Source organism: Dromiciops gliroides, chromosome 2, assembly GCF_019393635.1.
Source record: "Dromiciops gliroides isolate mDroGli1 chromosome 2, mDroGli1.pri, whole genome shotgun sequence".
Taxonomy (NCBI): Eukaryota; Metazoa; Chordata; class Mammalia; order Microbiotheria; family Microbiotheriidae; genus Dromiciops; species Dromiciops gliroides.
Window position 1 is genome coordinate 610,332,877 of NC_057862.1, and position 14,151 is coordinate 610,347,027.

The 14,151-nt window shown below is 38.4% G+C and overlaps 1 protein-coding gene across 4 annotated transcripts in view; it reads right to left on the reverse strand.

The window, feature by feature from the left end:
* Positions 1-14,151, reverse strand: part of MTA3 (metastasis associated 1 family member 3) — a 223,845-nt gene that overhangs the window by 151,918 nt on the left and 57,776 nt on the right. For all 4 annotated transcript variants that reach the window (XM_043987809.1, XM_043987807.1, XM_043987806.1 and 1 more), the window contains exon 4: positions 8,817-8,943. In XM_043987809.1, coding sequence (XP_043843744.1) covers positions 8,817-8,943 — 127 coding nt within the window. The remainder of the gene's footprint in view (positions 1-8,816; positions 8,944-14,151) is intronic.

Below are 14,151 nucleotides of genomic sequence, written 5' to 3' on the forward strand. Positions count from 1 at the left end.
TTGGCTCAAAGACCTCAATCTCATTAGAATTGGCTCAAGGAGGGAATAATGTACACACTCAATTGGGTGGAGTAATCTCTATAACCCTGCAGGAAAATAGGAGGGGAAGAGGATAAAGAGAGAGGGGTAAAAGAAGGAAGGGCAGAGTGGGGGAGGGGACAGACAGAAGCAAATCCCTTTTGAAGGGATAGGATGAAAGAAGATGGATAATAGAATAAATATCATGGGGCAGGGAATAGGATGGAAGGGAAACAGTTAACAATAGTAATCATGAAAAAGAGAAAAGGGGGGAAAATTGTACAAAAAATATTTATAGCAACTCTTTGGGGAGGCTAAGCATTGAGAATCAAGGGAATGTCCATCAATTGAGGAATGACAGAAAAAGCTGTGCTATACGATTGTAGTGGAATGGTCTTGTGCTACAGGAAATGACAAACAGGATGATCCCTGAAAAACCTGGAAAGACTAATTAACATCTATGTATAGTGCAGTGAGCAAAGCTGGGAGGACATTGTGCATAGTGACAGCAGTATTGTTCAATGAGCAATTGTGAATGACTTAACTACTCTCAGCAATGCAATGATTCAAGACAATCCAAAGGAACTAATGAGGAAGCTTACCATGCACCCCCATAGAAAGAACTGATAAAAAGAACACTTGTGGATTGTACATATATAACCTGGTTGTGATCTTATGGAGGGGGAGAGGAAAGGGAGGGAAAAAAATTTGGAACTCTAAATCTTATGAAAATGAATGTTGAAAACTACCCTCAGGGCAGCTAGGTGGTATAGTGGATAGAGCACTGGCCCTGGAGTCAGGAGGACCTGAGTTCAAATCCAGCCTCAGATACTTAACACTTACTAGCTGTGTGACCCTAGGCAAGTCATTTAACCCCAATTGCCTCACCAAAAAAAAAAGAAAAGAAAAAGAAAACTACCCTTACATATAACTGGGGGGAAAAAAACAAAAAACAAAAGATAGTCCATCAAAAAACAACTGATTAAAAGAAACTGTGGGGGCAGCTAGGTGGCGCAGTGGATAAAGCATTGGCCCTAGATTCAGGAGGACCTGAGTTCAAATCCAGCCTCAGAAACCTGACACTTAACTAGCTATGTGACCCTGGGCAAGTCACTTAACCCTCATTGCCCTGCAAAAAAAACAAAAAGAAACTGTAATGAAAAGTCTCACAGAGGAACATCACCAAAATCCAGAGATTTTATGTCAAAGAAAAAAATACTAAAGGAATGCAGAAAGAAAGTTCAAAGCACCAAAAAGCCATAGTCAAGATAACTTAATACTTGGTAGAGCCTAAAAGAGATTGTGGAATACAATATTCCAAAAAGGTAAAGTTATATAGGCATGTAACCAAGAACATCTTGTGCCATAAAAATAAGTATAATTCTACAGAGGGAAAATGAGCATACAATGAAATAGACTTCCAAGATCAGAGTGGAGTAGAAATTTTGAAGCGATAACACAAGTAGTCAAAGTAAACTAAAAAAGTTAATACCTTTGAGAAATTGAGAAAGATTATACAAGAATGAAGTGTTTAAATTCTAATGTAGGGAAAAGAGAAGTCAGGTTAAGTCAACAAGCTTTTTAACTAAGTGCCTACTCTGTGGCAGGATACAAAGAATATCAACAAAGGCAAAACCAATTCTTATTCTCAAGTACCTCAGAGAACAAGTAAACAACTATGTACAAATAAGACACGGACAGGATAAATTGGAAATAATCTCTGGCACTAGAAGAAGGACCTCAGGAAGGGATTCTTGCAGAAGATCAGATTTTAGTTGAGACTTGAAAAAAGATAGGAAAGCCAGGAAGCAGAGACAAGGAGGGAGATCATTCCAAGCATGGGAGGCAAGAGAGTGAAAAGGCATGAGCTCTGAATATGAAATGCCTTATACAAGTAGCAGCAAGGAGTCCAGTGTTACAAGATGGTAGAGCACATAAGTAAAGTGTAAAAACATTGTAAAGATAGAAAGAAGTTTAGGAAGGGCTTTATAGTCAAATAGAGGATTTATATTTGATAAAATAAATGGAAATAACAGGGAAACACTGTAATAGATGGTGACATGATCAGATTTGTACTTTAGGGAGATCTTTGAAGTTTACAGAATGGAGGACAGACTTGAGTGGGAAGAGACTAAAGTCAGAAAGAGCAAATAGAAGGCTATTTCAACAATCCAGGTATAAGATGATGATGAGGTGGTAGGAATATTAGAGGAGAGGAGACATAGAAGAAAAATGTTAAAAAGATAAAATTGAAAGGACTTGGAAATAGATATTGAATATAGAATGTGAGGAGTCCAAGATGATACTTGGGCTGCAAGCAGTGCCCTTGACAATAATAGTGAAGTTAAAAAGAGAAGATTTGGAGGGAAAGATAATGAGTTTGACTTTGGACATGCTGAGTTTAAGCTGTCTAAGGGACATTTCAAGCTGAAATGTCCAATAGACTGGAAATCAGAAGAAAGGTTGGGGCTAGATAAATAGATCTAAAATTTTTCTGTATAGAGATAATCCTTAAATCCAAGGGAATTAATCAAATCACTGAACTATTTTAAATAGAACAGGAGAAGAAAAGAGGGCATAGACCAAAGTCCTGTGAGAAACCTCTAATTACCAGACAAGACTTGGATGAAGGAAGGAGGGAGACAACAATCATACATTAAGCACCTACTATGTGCCAGGTACATGCTAAGTGCTTATAAATATTATCTCACCTGACTCCCCCAAAACCCTGCAAAGTAAGTGCTATTATTCCAATTTTACAGCTGAAGAAACAGAAGTAGACAGAGTTTAATGCCTCCAGTGGTCTTCCTAACTCCAGGCTCAGCACTCTATCCACTGTGCCATCTACCTGCCTGAAGATAAGATAAAGGAGACTGAGAAGCCAGATAGAAAGTAGAAGGAAAACAGAGAGACAGGAAAGAGTAATAAACAGTGTCAAAGGCAATAGAGAGATCAAGAAGGATGAGGATTGAGAAAAGGCAATTAGATTTGGGAATTAAAAGACCATGAGTAATTGAAAAGATTAATTTCATTTGAATGATGAGTTCAAAACACAGACTTCTGAAAGACACTAATCAAAGAAGACCTTCTCAAAGAGTTTAACCACAAAAAGGAGAAGAGAGAGAGTATGACAGCTGGTAGAAATGGCCAGATGGAGGGAGGATTCTGAGAATAAGGGAGATGGGCATGTTTATAGATAGTAGCAAAGCAACCAATAGATAAGGAGAGACTGAAGATTAGGGAGAGTAGTGATGACAGAGGGGATAATTTGCTGGAGAAAACAGAATGGAATGATATCACAGGTATGTACAGGCAGCCAGGTGATACAGCAGCTAGAACTCTAGGCCTAGAGTCACTCAAACCTGAGTTCAAATGTCTCCGGCATTTACTAGCTGTGTGACACTAGGTAAGTCACTTAAGCCACTGTCTGCCTCAGTTTACTCAATTGATAAATAGGGCTCATAATAGTATTTGCTTCACAAGTTGTGAGAATCAAATGAGAGATTTATAAAGCACTTAGCTCAATGCATGGCACATAGTAGGCATTTAATAAATGCTTCCCCTTACCTCGAGGGTTTGCCTTGCCAAGGAGAAGGTTCACCTCTTTTTAGGGACAAAGGAGGAAATAATGGCAGAAAATATCTAAGTGATATGAGTTAAAGAAGACAGAGCTCTCAATGGATGGCCTCAATTTTTTCAGTGAAATACAAGGTAAGGTACCCAGCTGAAATATTAGAGAAGGTGAGTCATGGGAATTTTAAGGAGAAAGAAACAAGTATCCCCTCAAAACCCCGATGTGATCAAAGGTCACAGAGAGTGACATCAAAGGACTTGGGGAGGCTTATGTTATGCTTTAGTTATTTTAAAAGGAGAAAGAAAATGAAAGGGAAAAAAGTACAGTAAGAGAAGGGTAGATTTAAACAGTTTTACCAGCATGAATACAATACAAACAAGGAAGAAGGACAAGAGAGGACAGGAGAGAGAGAGAATAAGTTCAGTTTAGAAATACATTCAGCTCAACAGGGAAACAGAAAGGGATACAATAAAGAGGAGGATAAGTATAAGAGACTAAGATAGAGAGAAATATGCAGTTAAAATTACTGTAAATATAAATGAAATGAACTCACACAGAAAAGAAGACAGCTAGTTGAATTAGAAAGCAGAATCCAACAATGTTCTTTACAAGAAAAGCTCTTGAAACATAAAGATTCACGTTTAACAAAACCTATTACACTTTACCTGCTCTAAAAAAAAATAGGGAGAGCAATTATTTTTCTCAAAGCAAGACCAAAAATGTACTCAATTAAAAGAGATAAGTAGAAAAACTACATTATACTTAAAGGAATCAGATGATAATGATACTTAATATTATGTATCCAATAGCATGGTATCTAAATTATTAAAGAAAAGCTAAATGAGTTAAAAGAAGAAATAGACACCAACACTATAATAACTGGGCACTTCAATATTCCCCTTTTAAACCTAGAAAAAACCAACAAAATACATAAAAAGAAAGAAGTTAAGGAATTGAATAGAACTTTAGAAAAGTTAAATATGACAGACTGCTGACTATTAAAGAATGGGAATAGAAAGACAATATCTTTATCACCACTGAATGACCTCTAAAAAATTGAGATACATTAAGACATTTAAAAACTCACAAATGTAGAAATAAAGAAATCTTAAATACACTTATTAACCAGAGTGAAATAAAAATTGTCTTCATGGGATTAGACCTATAGGTCACATACTTATGACTGGAAGAAACCTTATAGGTCATCTACCCCAACCTCTTCATCTTACAGATTATAAAACAGAGGAACATAGTTGTTGGGTGAATTTTCCAGGATCAAACAAGTGTTAAGTATCAGAGAGAGGATATGAATCCATGTCTTTCTAACTCCAAGACCAGAGACCTATCCATTATGCTATAGTGCCCATGAATGGCTGCTGAAGAAAGGATTAAAAAATTATTTGGAGACTAACTTAATCTTAAACAGTTGGTGGGGCAAAGAAACAATCATGCATTAACAGATAACTTGATCAAACAAAATGACAACAATGAGAAAATATACCAAAAGTAGAGCTTCCAAACTGATGCTCCTGTGCAAAATTAAGAATAATACAAGATGAAAAAACTCTGTGATAGCACAAAGTTCATAATTTATGGTTAAAGATTTAAAGTTTATCCTACAAGCATCACAAGAAAATTAAGATCTAGTCAAAGCAGTCATTAGGAGGAAATTTATATCTCTAAACATTTTAAACCCTTCCCCCCCCAAAAAAATGAAAGAAAAAACAGATCAATGAACTAAATAAGCAACTAAAAGATCTAAAAATACCAACAAATTTTAAAACTCCCATCTAATATAAAAATTAAAATTCTGAAAAATCAAAGATATTAAAAAATTCAAAACAACAACAACAACAAAAAACCCCTAACTAGACTGATGAATAAAACTAAGACAAATCATTAGCTAATCTTATTTTTAAAAGAAAAAGAAAACCAGAGTACAAGATTCAAACATGGAAAAGGACAATTCTAACAAATGAAGAAAAAAACCTAAATAATTAGGATCTATTTTGCCCAACTAAGTGTCAACAAAACTAATAGTGTAAATGAAATGAACATAGTAAATATATAAAATGCCCAGACAAAACAGAAAAATAATCCAACCTCAGAAAAAGAAACCAAAGCCATAAGTGAACTCCAAGAGGAAAAAAAAAAAAACAACTCGCATCCATATGGATTCAAAGAACAATCAATTCCAATATTATATAAATTTTTTGTAAAATAGGAATAGGAAATATATTGACACACATACTAGGAAAAGACAAAAAAGAGAGAAAACTATAGAACAAATGAACGGTCCCTAATGAATAGTGACAAAATATTTTCAATAAAATATTAGCACAAATGGTATATCAAAAAAATTATACATTATGACTAAGAAGGATTTAATCCAGGGAAGCAAGGTTGGTTCAATATTAGGAAACCTAAAAACAAAACTGACCACATTCATAACAAAAAAGTCACATTCTTTTATCAACAGATTCATACAGTCTTTTGACAAAATCCATTATCCATATACATTAAAAACACCAAAAAGGATAGGAATAAATGGACTTTTGTCTAACTTTATATGATATATAATTAAAACAGCCAGCATTATACATAATGGAGATAACAAACTAGGCACCTTTCTTGTAGGATCAGCAGTAATTAGAATAAAGATGTCCACTACCCCAGCATTATTTGACACAGTACTAGAAATGTTAGCTATAGAAATATGAAAAGAAAAAGAAATGAAGGGAATAAGCATAGCCAAAGAAGAAACAAAATAATCAAGTTTTATAGATGATGTGATGGTTTCCTGAGAGAACCTGAAAGTCAACTGAAAAGTAATTAAAACCAAAGGCCACCAAAGTTCAGAATATAAAGTAATCTAAATAAATTGTCAATCTGTGTTTTGAACAAAACAATTTAGCATGAAATTCTGCTCAAAATAACCACATACTATATAAAATATTTGGGAGTCTAAATAAAACACACACAAAAACTATAGGAATTCAAGTACAAAATACCTTTACAGAAACAAAGCTAGAGAGAGGGGAGAGAAAGGGAAGAGATGGAAGGAGGCAGGGAGGCAGGGAGGCAGGGAGGCAGGGAGGCAGGGAGGCAGGGAGGCAGGGAGGCAGGGAGGCAGGGAGGGAGGGAGGGAGGGAGGGAGGGAGGGAGGGAGGGAGGGAGGGAGGGAGGGAGGGAGGGAGGGAGGGAGGGAGGGAGGGAGGGAGGGAGGGAGGGAGGGAGGAAGGAAGGAAGGAAGGAAGGAAGGAAGGAAGGAAGGAAGGAAGGAAGGAAGGAAGGAAGGAAGGAAGGAAGGAAGGAAGGAAGGAAGGAAGGAAGGAAGGAAGGAAGGAAGGAAGGAAGGAAGGAAGGAAGGAAGGAAGGAAGGAAGGAAGGAAGGAAGGAAGGAAGGAAGGAAGATTTATATAGAGGTTACTATGTGCCAGGCATTGTGCTAAGTGTTTTATAAATATTATCTCATTTGATCCTAACAATGACCCTGTGAGGTAGGTACTATTATCCTCATTTTATAGATGAAGAAACTGAGGCAAACAGAAGTTCAGTGATTTGCCCACAGTCACAATTAATAAGCATCTGGGGCCAATTCTGAATTCAGGTCTAGCTGACTCCAGGTTCAGCATTCTTATCCACTGTACCACCTAGCTGCTTCTATAATAATATGACAACATTCAGAATTTTAGGGATTCTGCCAAGTGAGTTCTTAGGAGAAAATACATATTTTTAAAAACTGTCTTTAAAAAAATTAGTACAAGAACAGATCAATAAATTGGGCAAACAACTAAAAACACCCTAGAAAATAATAAATGAAAATACCCCAATTAAACAACAAATTAGAAATTCTAAAATCCAAAGAGATTAAAAAATTGTTTTAAAAATTAAATTAATAACTAAAATTAGGAGCTAGTTTAAAAAAACCAAAATAATCCATTTGCTAAGTTTATTTTTTTTAAAAGAGAAAAAATTTTTACTCCCATCATATATCTTAAAAGTGAAATTAGCATTGGCCCTGGATTCAGGAGGACCTGAGTTCAAATCCGGTCTCAGACACTTAACACTTACTAGCTGTGTGACCCTGGGCAAGTCACTTAACGCCAACTGCCTCACCAAAAAAATAAAAGTGTAATTACAACAAATAAAGAGAAATTTAGAAATTATTTTGCCTAATCACATGCCAATATAATTGACATTCCAAATGAAATAAACAAATATTTTTTAAAATATAAAATACCTAGGGTGAAAGCACAAGAACAAGAGGCCTTAACTTAATCTCAGAAAGAAAGTTGAACAAGACATTAATGAGCCCTCAAAGATGAAATATGCTACCCATCTCCTGACAAAGAGGTGAGAGACTCAGGATAAAGACCGAGATAGATTTGTGGGGTGTTGGGGAGGATACAACATGGGAAATGGAAAGCTCAGTGGCTCAGTGGATAAGGTGCCTGGCCTTGAAGACCTGAGTTCAAATCTGACCTTGGACACTTACTAGCTGTGGAACCCTGGACAATTCACTTAACCCTGTTTGCCTCAGTTTCCTCATCTGTAAAATGAGTTGGAGAAGGAAATCGCAAACCAGTCTAGTATCTTTGCCAAGAAAACCCCAAATAGGATCATGAAGAGTCAGACATGACTGAAAACAACTGAACAACAAAAACATGGGCAATGGAGGAATTTGTCTTAACTATACATATTCCAATGATTTTTTTAATGGGGAGGAGAAGGTGAGAGGACCAGAAGGTAGATTTTTGTTAGTAGAAAAAAATTTTAAACAAATACATAGGAGAGAACAAAAACTGAAAAAAAATCACAAATAAGCAGTGGTGTTTTGAAAGGTACAATTTGAATTTAGTTTATATTTTAAAAGAAAATGAAGCTGTACATTATAGAGATCTGCAGATTTACATATAATCTTTTTCTGTTCTACTATGTATATAGAAATACTCATTTTATTTGGTATTTATTAACTTCAAAATAAGAATTTAAAGGATGAAGGCTATTCTTGAGATACCCTTAAAGACATTACTATCTCCCATGAATAGTTTAGGGATTCAACTATATGAAAATAAGGGGATAGACCAAAGGACTTTCAAAGACCCTCTTTCTTTGCTTAAGAGCAAAGAGTCATAAAATCTGGGATTCTATGACTTTCTTAGACATCACAGCAGCATTTGGGGACATTATTACAAATACATATCTTCCACAAAGTTCTTACCTGATATGTGTTGCAGGAAGAGATTCATACTGACGTGACAAAAATAGTTCTCTATGTTTCAGTTGATGTTTCTGTTTATCTGTCAAATCAGCATCTACTGAAGTTTCAGATTCTTCTTCAATCTCTTCTACAAAAGTATAAGAGAAAGACACCATTAGATAGGACTATTACAAACATTACACTTCTCTGCACATTATCAACTAGAATATTTTTTAATATTCCAGCATTTAATTTTTAAAAAATAATTATACTATTTTTTTTAACATTTTTTAAAATTTCAAGTTCCAAATTCTCTCTCTCCCTCCAGTTCCTTCCCAACTCCAGTCTCTCCCCAATCCATTGAGAAGGCAAGCAATATATCAACTATCCATGTAAAGTATTTTATTGTAAAATATATTTCTATATTAGCCATGATGCCCCCCCCCACAAAAAAAGGCAAGAAAAACAAAGTAAGTGAAAAAGGTATCCAACATTTAACTTCATGCTTTTCTTCATTTCTTTGGTCCTGCCCATAGATAAGTATATTTGTCTGGGTTGGGGCCAAGTGTAGAAACAGTAAGCCAGAGCCCTGGATTCATGAGGACTTGAGTTCAAATTTGGCCTTAGACACTTGATACTTACTAGTTGTGTGATCCCTGGGCAAGTCACTTAACCCTCATTGCCCTGCCAAAAATAAATAAATGGAATTTTAAAAATAAAAGACTGAACTTTTTAAAAAAGGAATTACTGCCTTTCTTGGAAGATGCAAGTAATCTTCCCTGTGTCACTGTATCAGCACTATACATTATTTATCACTGAGTACACAGGAATGTAAAGTTATCCATTAACACCAAGGCCTCTGCCCTAGAACCTACTCCTCCTTTCTTCATCACTGGTCCTAGGAGATTGAAGCTTTAACTCTAGCCCTTCTAAGTAACAGGATTTCATCTACTCTGCCCATTACCACCACAGTAAGACTATAACCTTCCATACTAATCAACACCCAATGACGCCATCTGAAGTCTCCCTCCAGAATCCTACTGCTAAATGGATGGCAAAAAATATCTCCATTTTCCACAGTCAAAGTACCACCCATCCCAGCACTCAACTACTAAATGATAAACCTCTTAATGACTTGATTTTGTTATTGGTTAGTCATTTCAGTTGTGTCCAACTCTTTATGACCCCATTTGGAATTTTCTCAGCAAAAGTACTGGAGAGGTTTGCCATTTCCTTTTCAAGCTCATTTTACAGATGAGGAAAGTGAGGTATTAAGTGACTAGCCCAGAGTCTCACAGCTAATAAGTGTCTGAGGCTAGATTTGAACTCATGAAGATGAGTATTCCTGATTCCAAGCCCAGTGTTCTATATACACTGTGCCACCTGGCTGCCCAATGACTTAACTACTTCTAAGGAAAGGACTTCAGAAACTAGGATGAACCTAGAACAAAGTGTATATTTTACATGCAATGTATTTTTTTACTCTGCATCGTCCCTGTGCAATTTAAGATTCTAAATGTGGATTCTAATCTGTTCCCCCAGTTTGGGGGAAACTGACTAAAAATCACTGATAAAACGAGTTTAGGTTTTTAAGGGTTTATTGGAAAATAGAAAGAAAAAGATTGAGAACAGAATTCTAACAGCCTGGCATTCCTATCTTTCTTCAAATTTCCTGTGAAGTCCTCTGCCGCCACCACCATCAAGTCAGGAAGCCAAAAAGGCCAGCGCTCTCTGCGCAGGCTCCCTTTCCTCCTTCCTGTCTCCTCCCAGACCATAGGAGGCTCCTCAAGTTGATTGGCTGGTAGCTTTGACAGACAGCACCCATGAGCAAACATCATTTCCTGACGCCAAGGAAAAGCCACAATGCCTCTGAGGCATTTTCCTCATGGTGGAGCTTTCCACAGCAAGTCTCCAGTAGGTGGCGTCATTCCAATCATTACATCCCCTGCGCTTGTAAGATTAGGCAAAGAAACTAGTACTAAATATGTTCATTTAGAATCCTAAAGTTTAGGAGATCAAATATTTACCAACCCCCACAGCCTGACTTTATCTCCTTGTCCTTCATCCTTTCATTCTTTCCAAGCTTCCCCTTCCTCTCTTTTTTTTTTCTTTCTTTCTTTTCTTTTTTTTTTTTTTTGCGGGGCAATGGGGGTTAAGTGATTTGCCCAGGGTCACACAGCTAGTAAGTATCAAGTGTCTGAGGTCGGATTTGAACTCAGGTACTCCTGAATCCAGGGCTGGTGTTTTATCCACTGCGCCACCTAGCTGCCCCCCCTTCCTCTCTTTAGAGTGCTGTCCTTATAGTTAAGCAATTCAACTCTACCTTACTCTTTACCCACCCCCCCCATCCCTTGCTCCTTTACCCTACCAATACTTAGACTCCATTCTGCATCTGCTGCCCTGCCTCGTTTCAACTTCATAAAACAAGAAGCTCCCTCCCTAATCACCTCTAATTTCATGCCTTTCTAACTCAAACCTTGACTGACAAGCTCCCTCAGCCTCCCCTCCCCTCCAATTGGAGGACTGGAGGGTAGAGTGCCAAATTCTAGACAATACCTTCCTTTATAGAGGGCAGAAATGGGACTTATGGTTGACTCCACTTTGTATCTGCTGCTCTGGTCTGGTTTCAGCAGCACAGAATAAGATGCCCTCACACCAGGAACCTCCTGGCTCCCTCCCCTCTTTATTGCCTCCTTTTGTGTATTGTCTCCTCCATTAAACTGTAAGCTCCTTGAAGGCAGAGACTCTTACTTTTTATTAATTGTATCTCCATGGCTTAGCACAGTGTCTGGCACGTAGTAGGTGCTTAATAAATGTTTATTGAACTGGATTGGATTAGACCTTGTCAAAGTGTTGTTTTGTCTCTAGTTCTAGAAGAAGACCATGACATGGGGGAGGCGATGTCATGGCTTGTAATGGATTTAAATGAGGAAGGACCGTGCAAAATTACCAGACTCGCTCTTTCCTCTGGAGCCACCTGTGCTGATATATATCTTGCCACTGGACCTTGCCAAATAGCAATCTGGAGTTACCCACCATCCTGTTTCTCCAGTTGAAAAATGATGATGAAAGTTATGCAACAGAAAATAATGATAGTAAAAGTCATACAACACAGAAGAACAAGTGCATTATAAATTTACATTATTTAATCTCAGCTAGGCCACTCACTGCAGCAGAATAATCATTTTCTTCTTTACTGGTTCACTCTCTCTCTCACACTCCTCACAACAGCTGCTCCAAAACCTTCTTTCCTCAAGGGCAATATAATATCATGCCTCAAGACCAGTAATTCTTAACTTGGGGTCCACAGACCTCCAGGTTAATTGATGTCTGTGGCACAAAAAAGTTTCAGAACCCCAGCTCTACATTCTCTCACTTGGTGAATTTACCTGCCCCTTAGGGAAATTATCTAGGTGCAGATGATTCCCAGATCTATATATCTATATATCCAACCCTAGTCATGCCAGGGTAGGAGTGGGGATAAGCTCCTACTCTCTATAAAATGCTCCAGTGGCATGTGTCTCAAATAGCCTCTGACAACCAAAACCCAACTCCTGGCCTTCTCAGGGTGGAACTGTTTCCACTGACAGGAGAAGGGACGAAGGCAAGTCACTGGCGTCTTAAAACCAGTCATTTCGGGCAGGTGGGGCTCATCAGCCTTGGCAGGAAATTCACCTAGGGGAAGGAAACCCTGATTTTAAACCTCTGCTGCCTTGCAGCTATACCTATATATGGGAAAGGCTTCGGGAGTTAATCCTGAGGAAAAATCAGGAGTTGGAGTCCCTTAGGCAGTTGGATGTTGGACATCACATCCCTCTGGCAACTCCTTCAGTGGCACTGGTGCCAAACTGTACTGGTTCTGCCTCTCCTTTGGATCCACCAATATCGTGGAGAGGGAAAACCTGCTGCATGGGCAACAGCTTGTTTTCTATATTGATCCACCCAGGCCAGCGCCCTAGAGAGGACACTCCAGCTACTCCTCATGGGGTAGATACAACATGGGATGCAGCAGTTACCAGTTATAAGTCACTTGCCCAACTGACGTAGGGCTCGACACCAGGGGCTGCATTCGACGGTGGGAGGAATGATCGAGTTCCACTGGATAGCTACTACCCGCCTAAAGCTGGGCAAACCCCAGCCAGTAAGGTGTTGTCCTGTCACAGTTCATCTTCCTCATTGGGTGCATGGGGATTAAAGTTACGGCCTGACAGGTGAACTGAAGCATTGGCACCAGTAAAGAATAAAGTTAACTCACATTCCAAGCCACCTGTCCTAAAGTTGGGCAGTTGGACTGTCCGGACTATGATGACCGGACTCTCAAACGACCTACAAGCAGTCAGAGACTTTCGGAAAACAGCGGTGATAAACAACGAGCTATGGAGACTAAATGTTGACATTGCGGATTTGCAGGAAACGCAAATCACAGACTCTGGAAGGCTGAAGGAAAAGGATTACACATTCTTCTGGAAGGGCAAAACTTTGGCAGAACCATGGGAACATGGTATGGGCTTTTCTGTGAAAAACATGTTGCTGAAAATGATTGAATTGATTGCCAACAGTACTGAGAGACTGCTCACACTTCGTCTGAATACAATCGAAGGCCCTGTGAATCTTATCAGCATATATGCTCTGACATTAACAGCTTCACAACAGAACAAAGACGAGTTCTACAATAAGCTGGAAACAACGCTAAGAGCTATCCCCAGATATGAATTCATCATTCTTCTGGGTGATTTTAATGCAAGAGTTGGCTCTGACCACGTGTCCTGGTCAACATGCCTCAGGCCATATGGCATTGAAAGGATTAATGAAAATGGGCAAAGACTGTTGGAATTTTGTGCTTACCACGATTTGTGTGTATCCAACTCATTTTATAAGTCCAGGCCACAGCACAAAGTATCATGGAGACACCCCAGATTGCAACATTGGCACCAATTGGACTTAATAATAACCAGGCAGTCTGCTCTCAAATACATTTTTTTTTTTTTGCGGGGCAATGGGGGTTAAGTGACTTGCCCAGGGTCACACAGCTAGTAAGTGTCAAGTGTCTGAGGCTGGATTTGAACTCAGGTACTCCTGAATCCAAGGCCGATGCTTTATCCACTGCGCCACCTAGCTGCCCCTCAAATACATTCTTAACATGCAGTCATACCACAGTGCCGACTGTGACACTGATCACTCGTTAGTTTGTTGTAAAGTGAGGCTCTGGCCCAAAACATTGCAATACGATCTCGTATTGACACTAGCAAAACCATGAATGTCAGCAAGGTGGATCAATTTTTGAGATCTCTCAAGAATGCATTGATCACATCTTCTCCTGCTACATCAGCTGCTGAAAAATGGAAACAGATACATA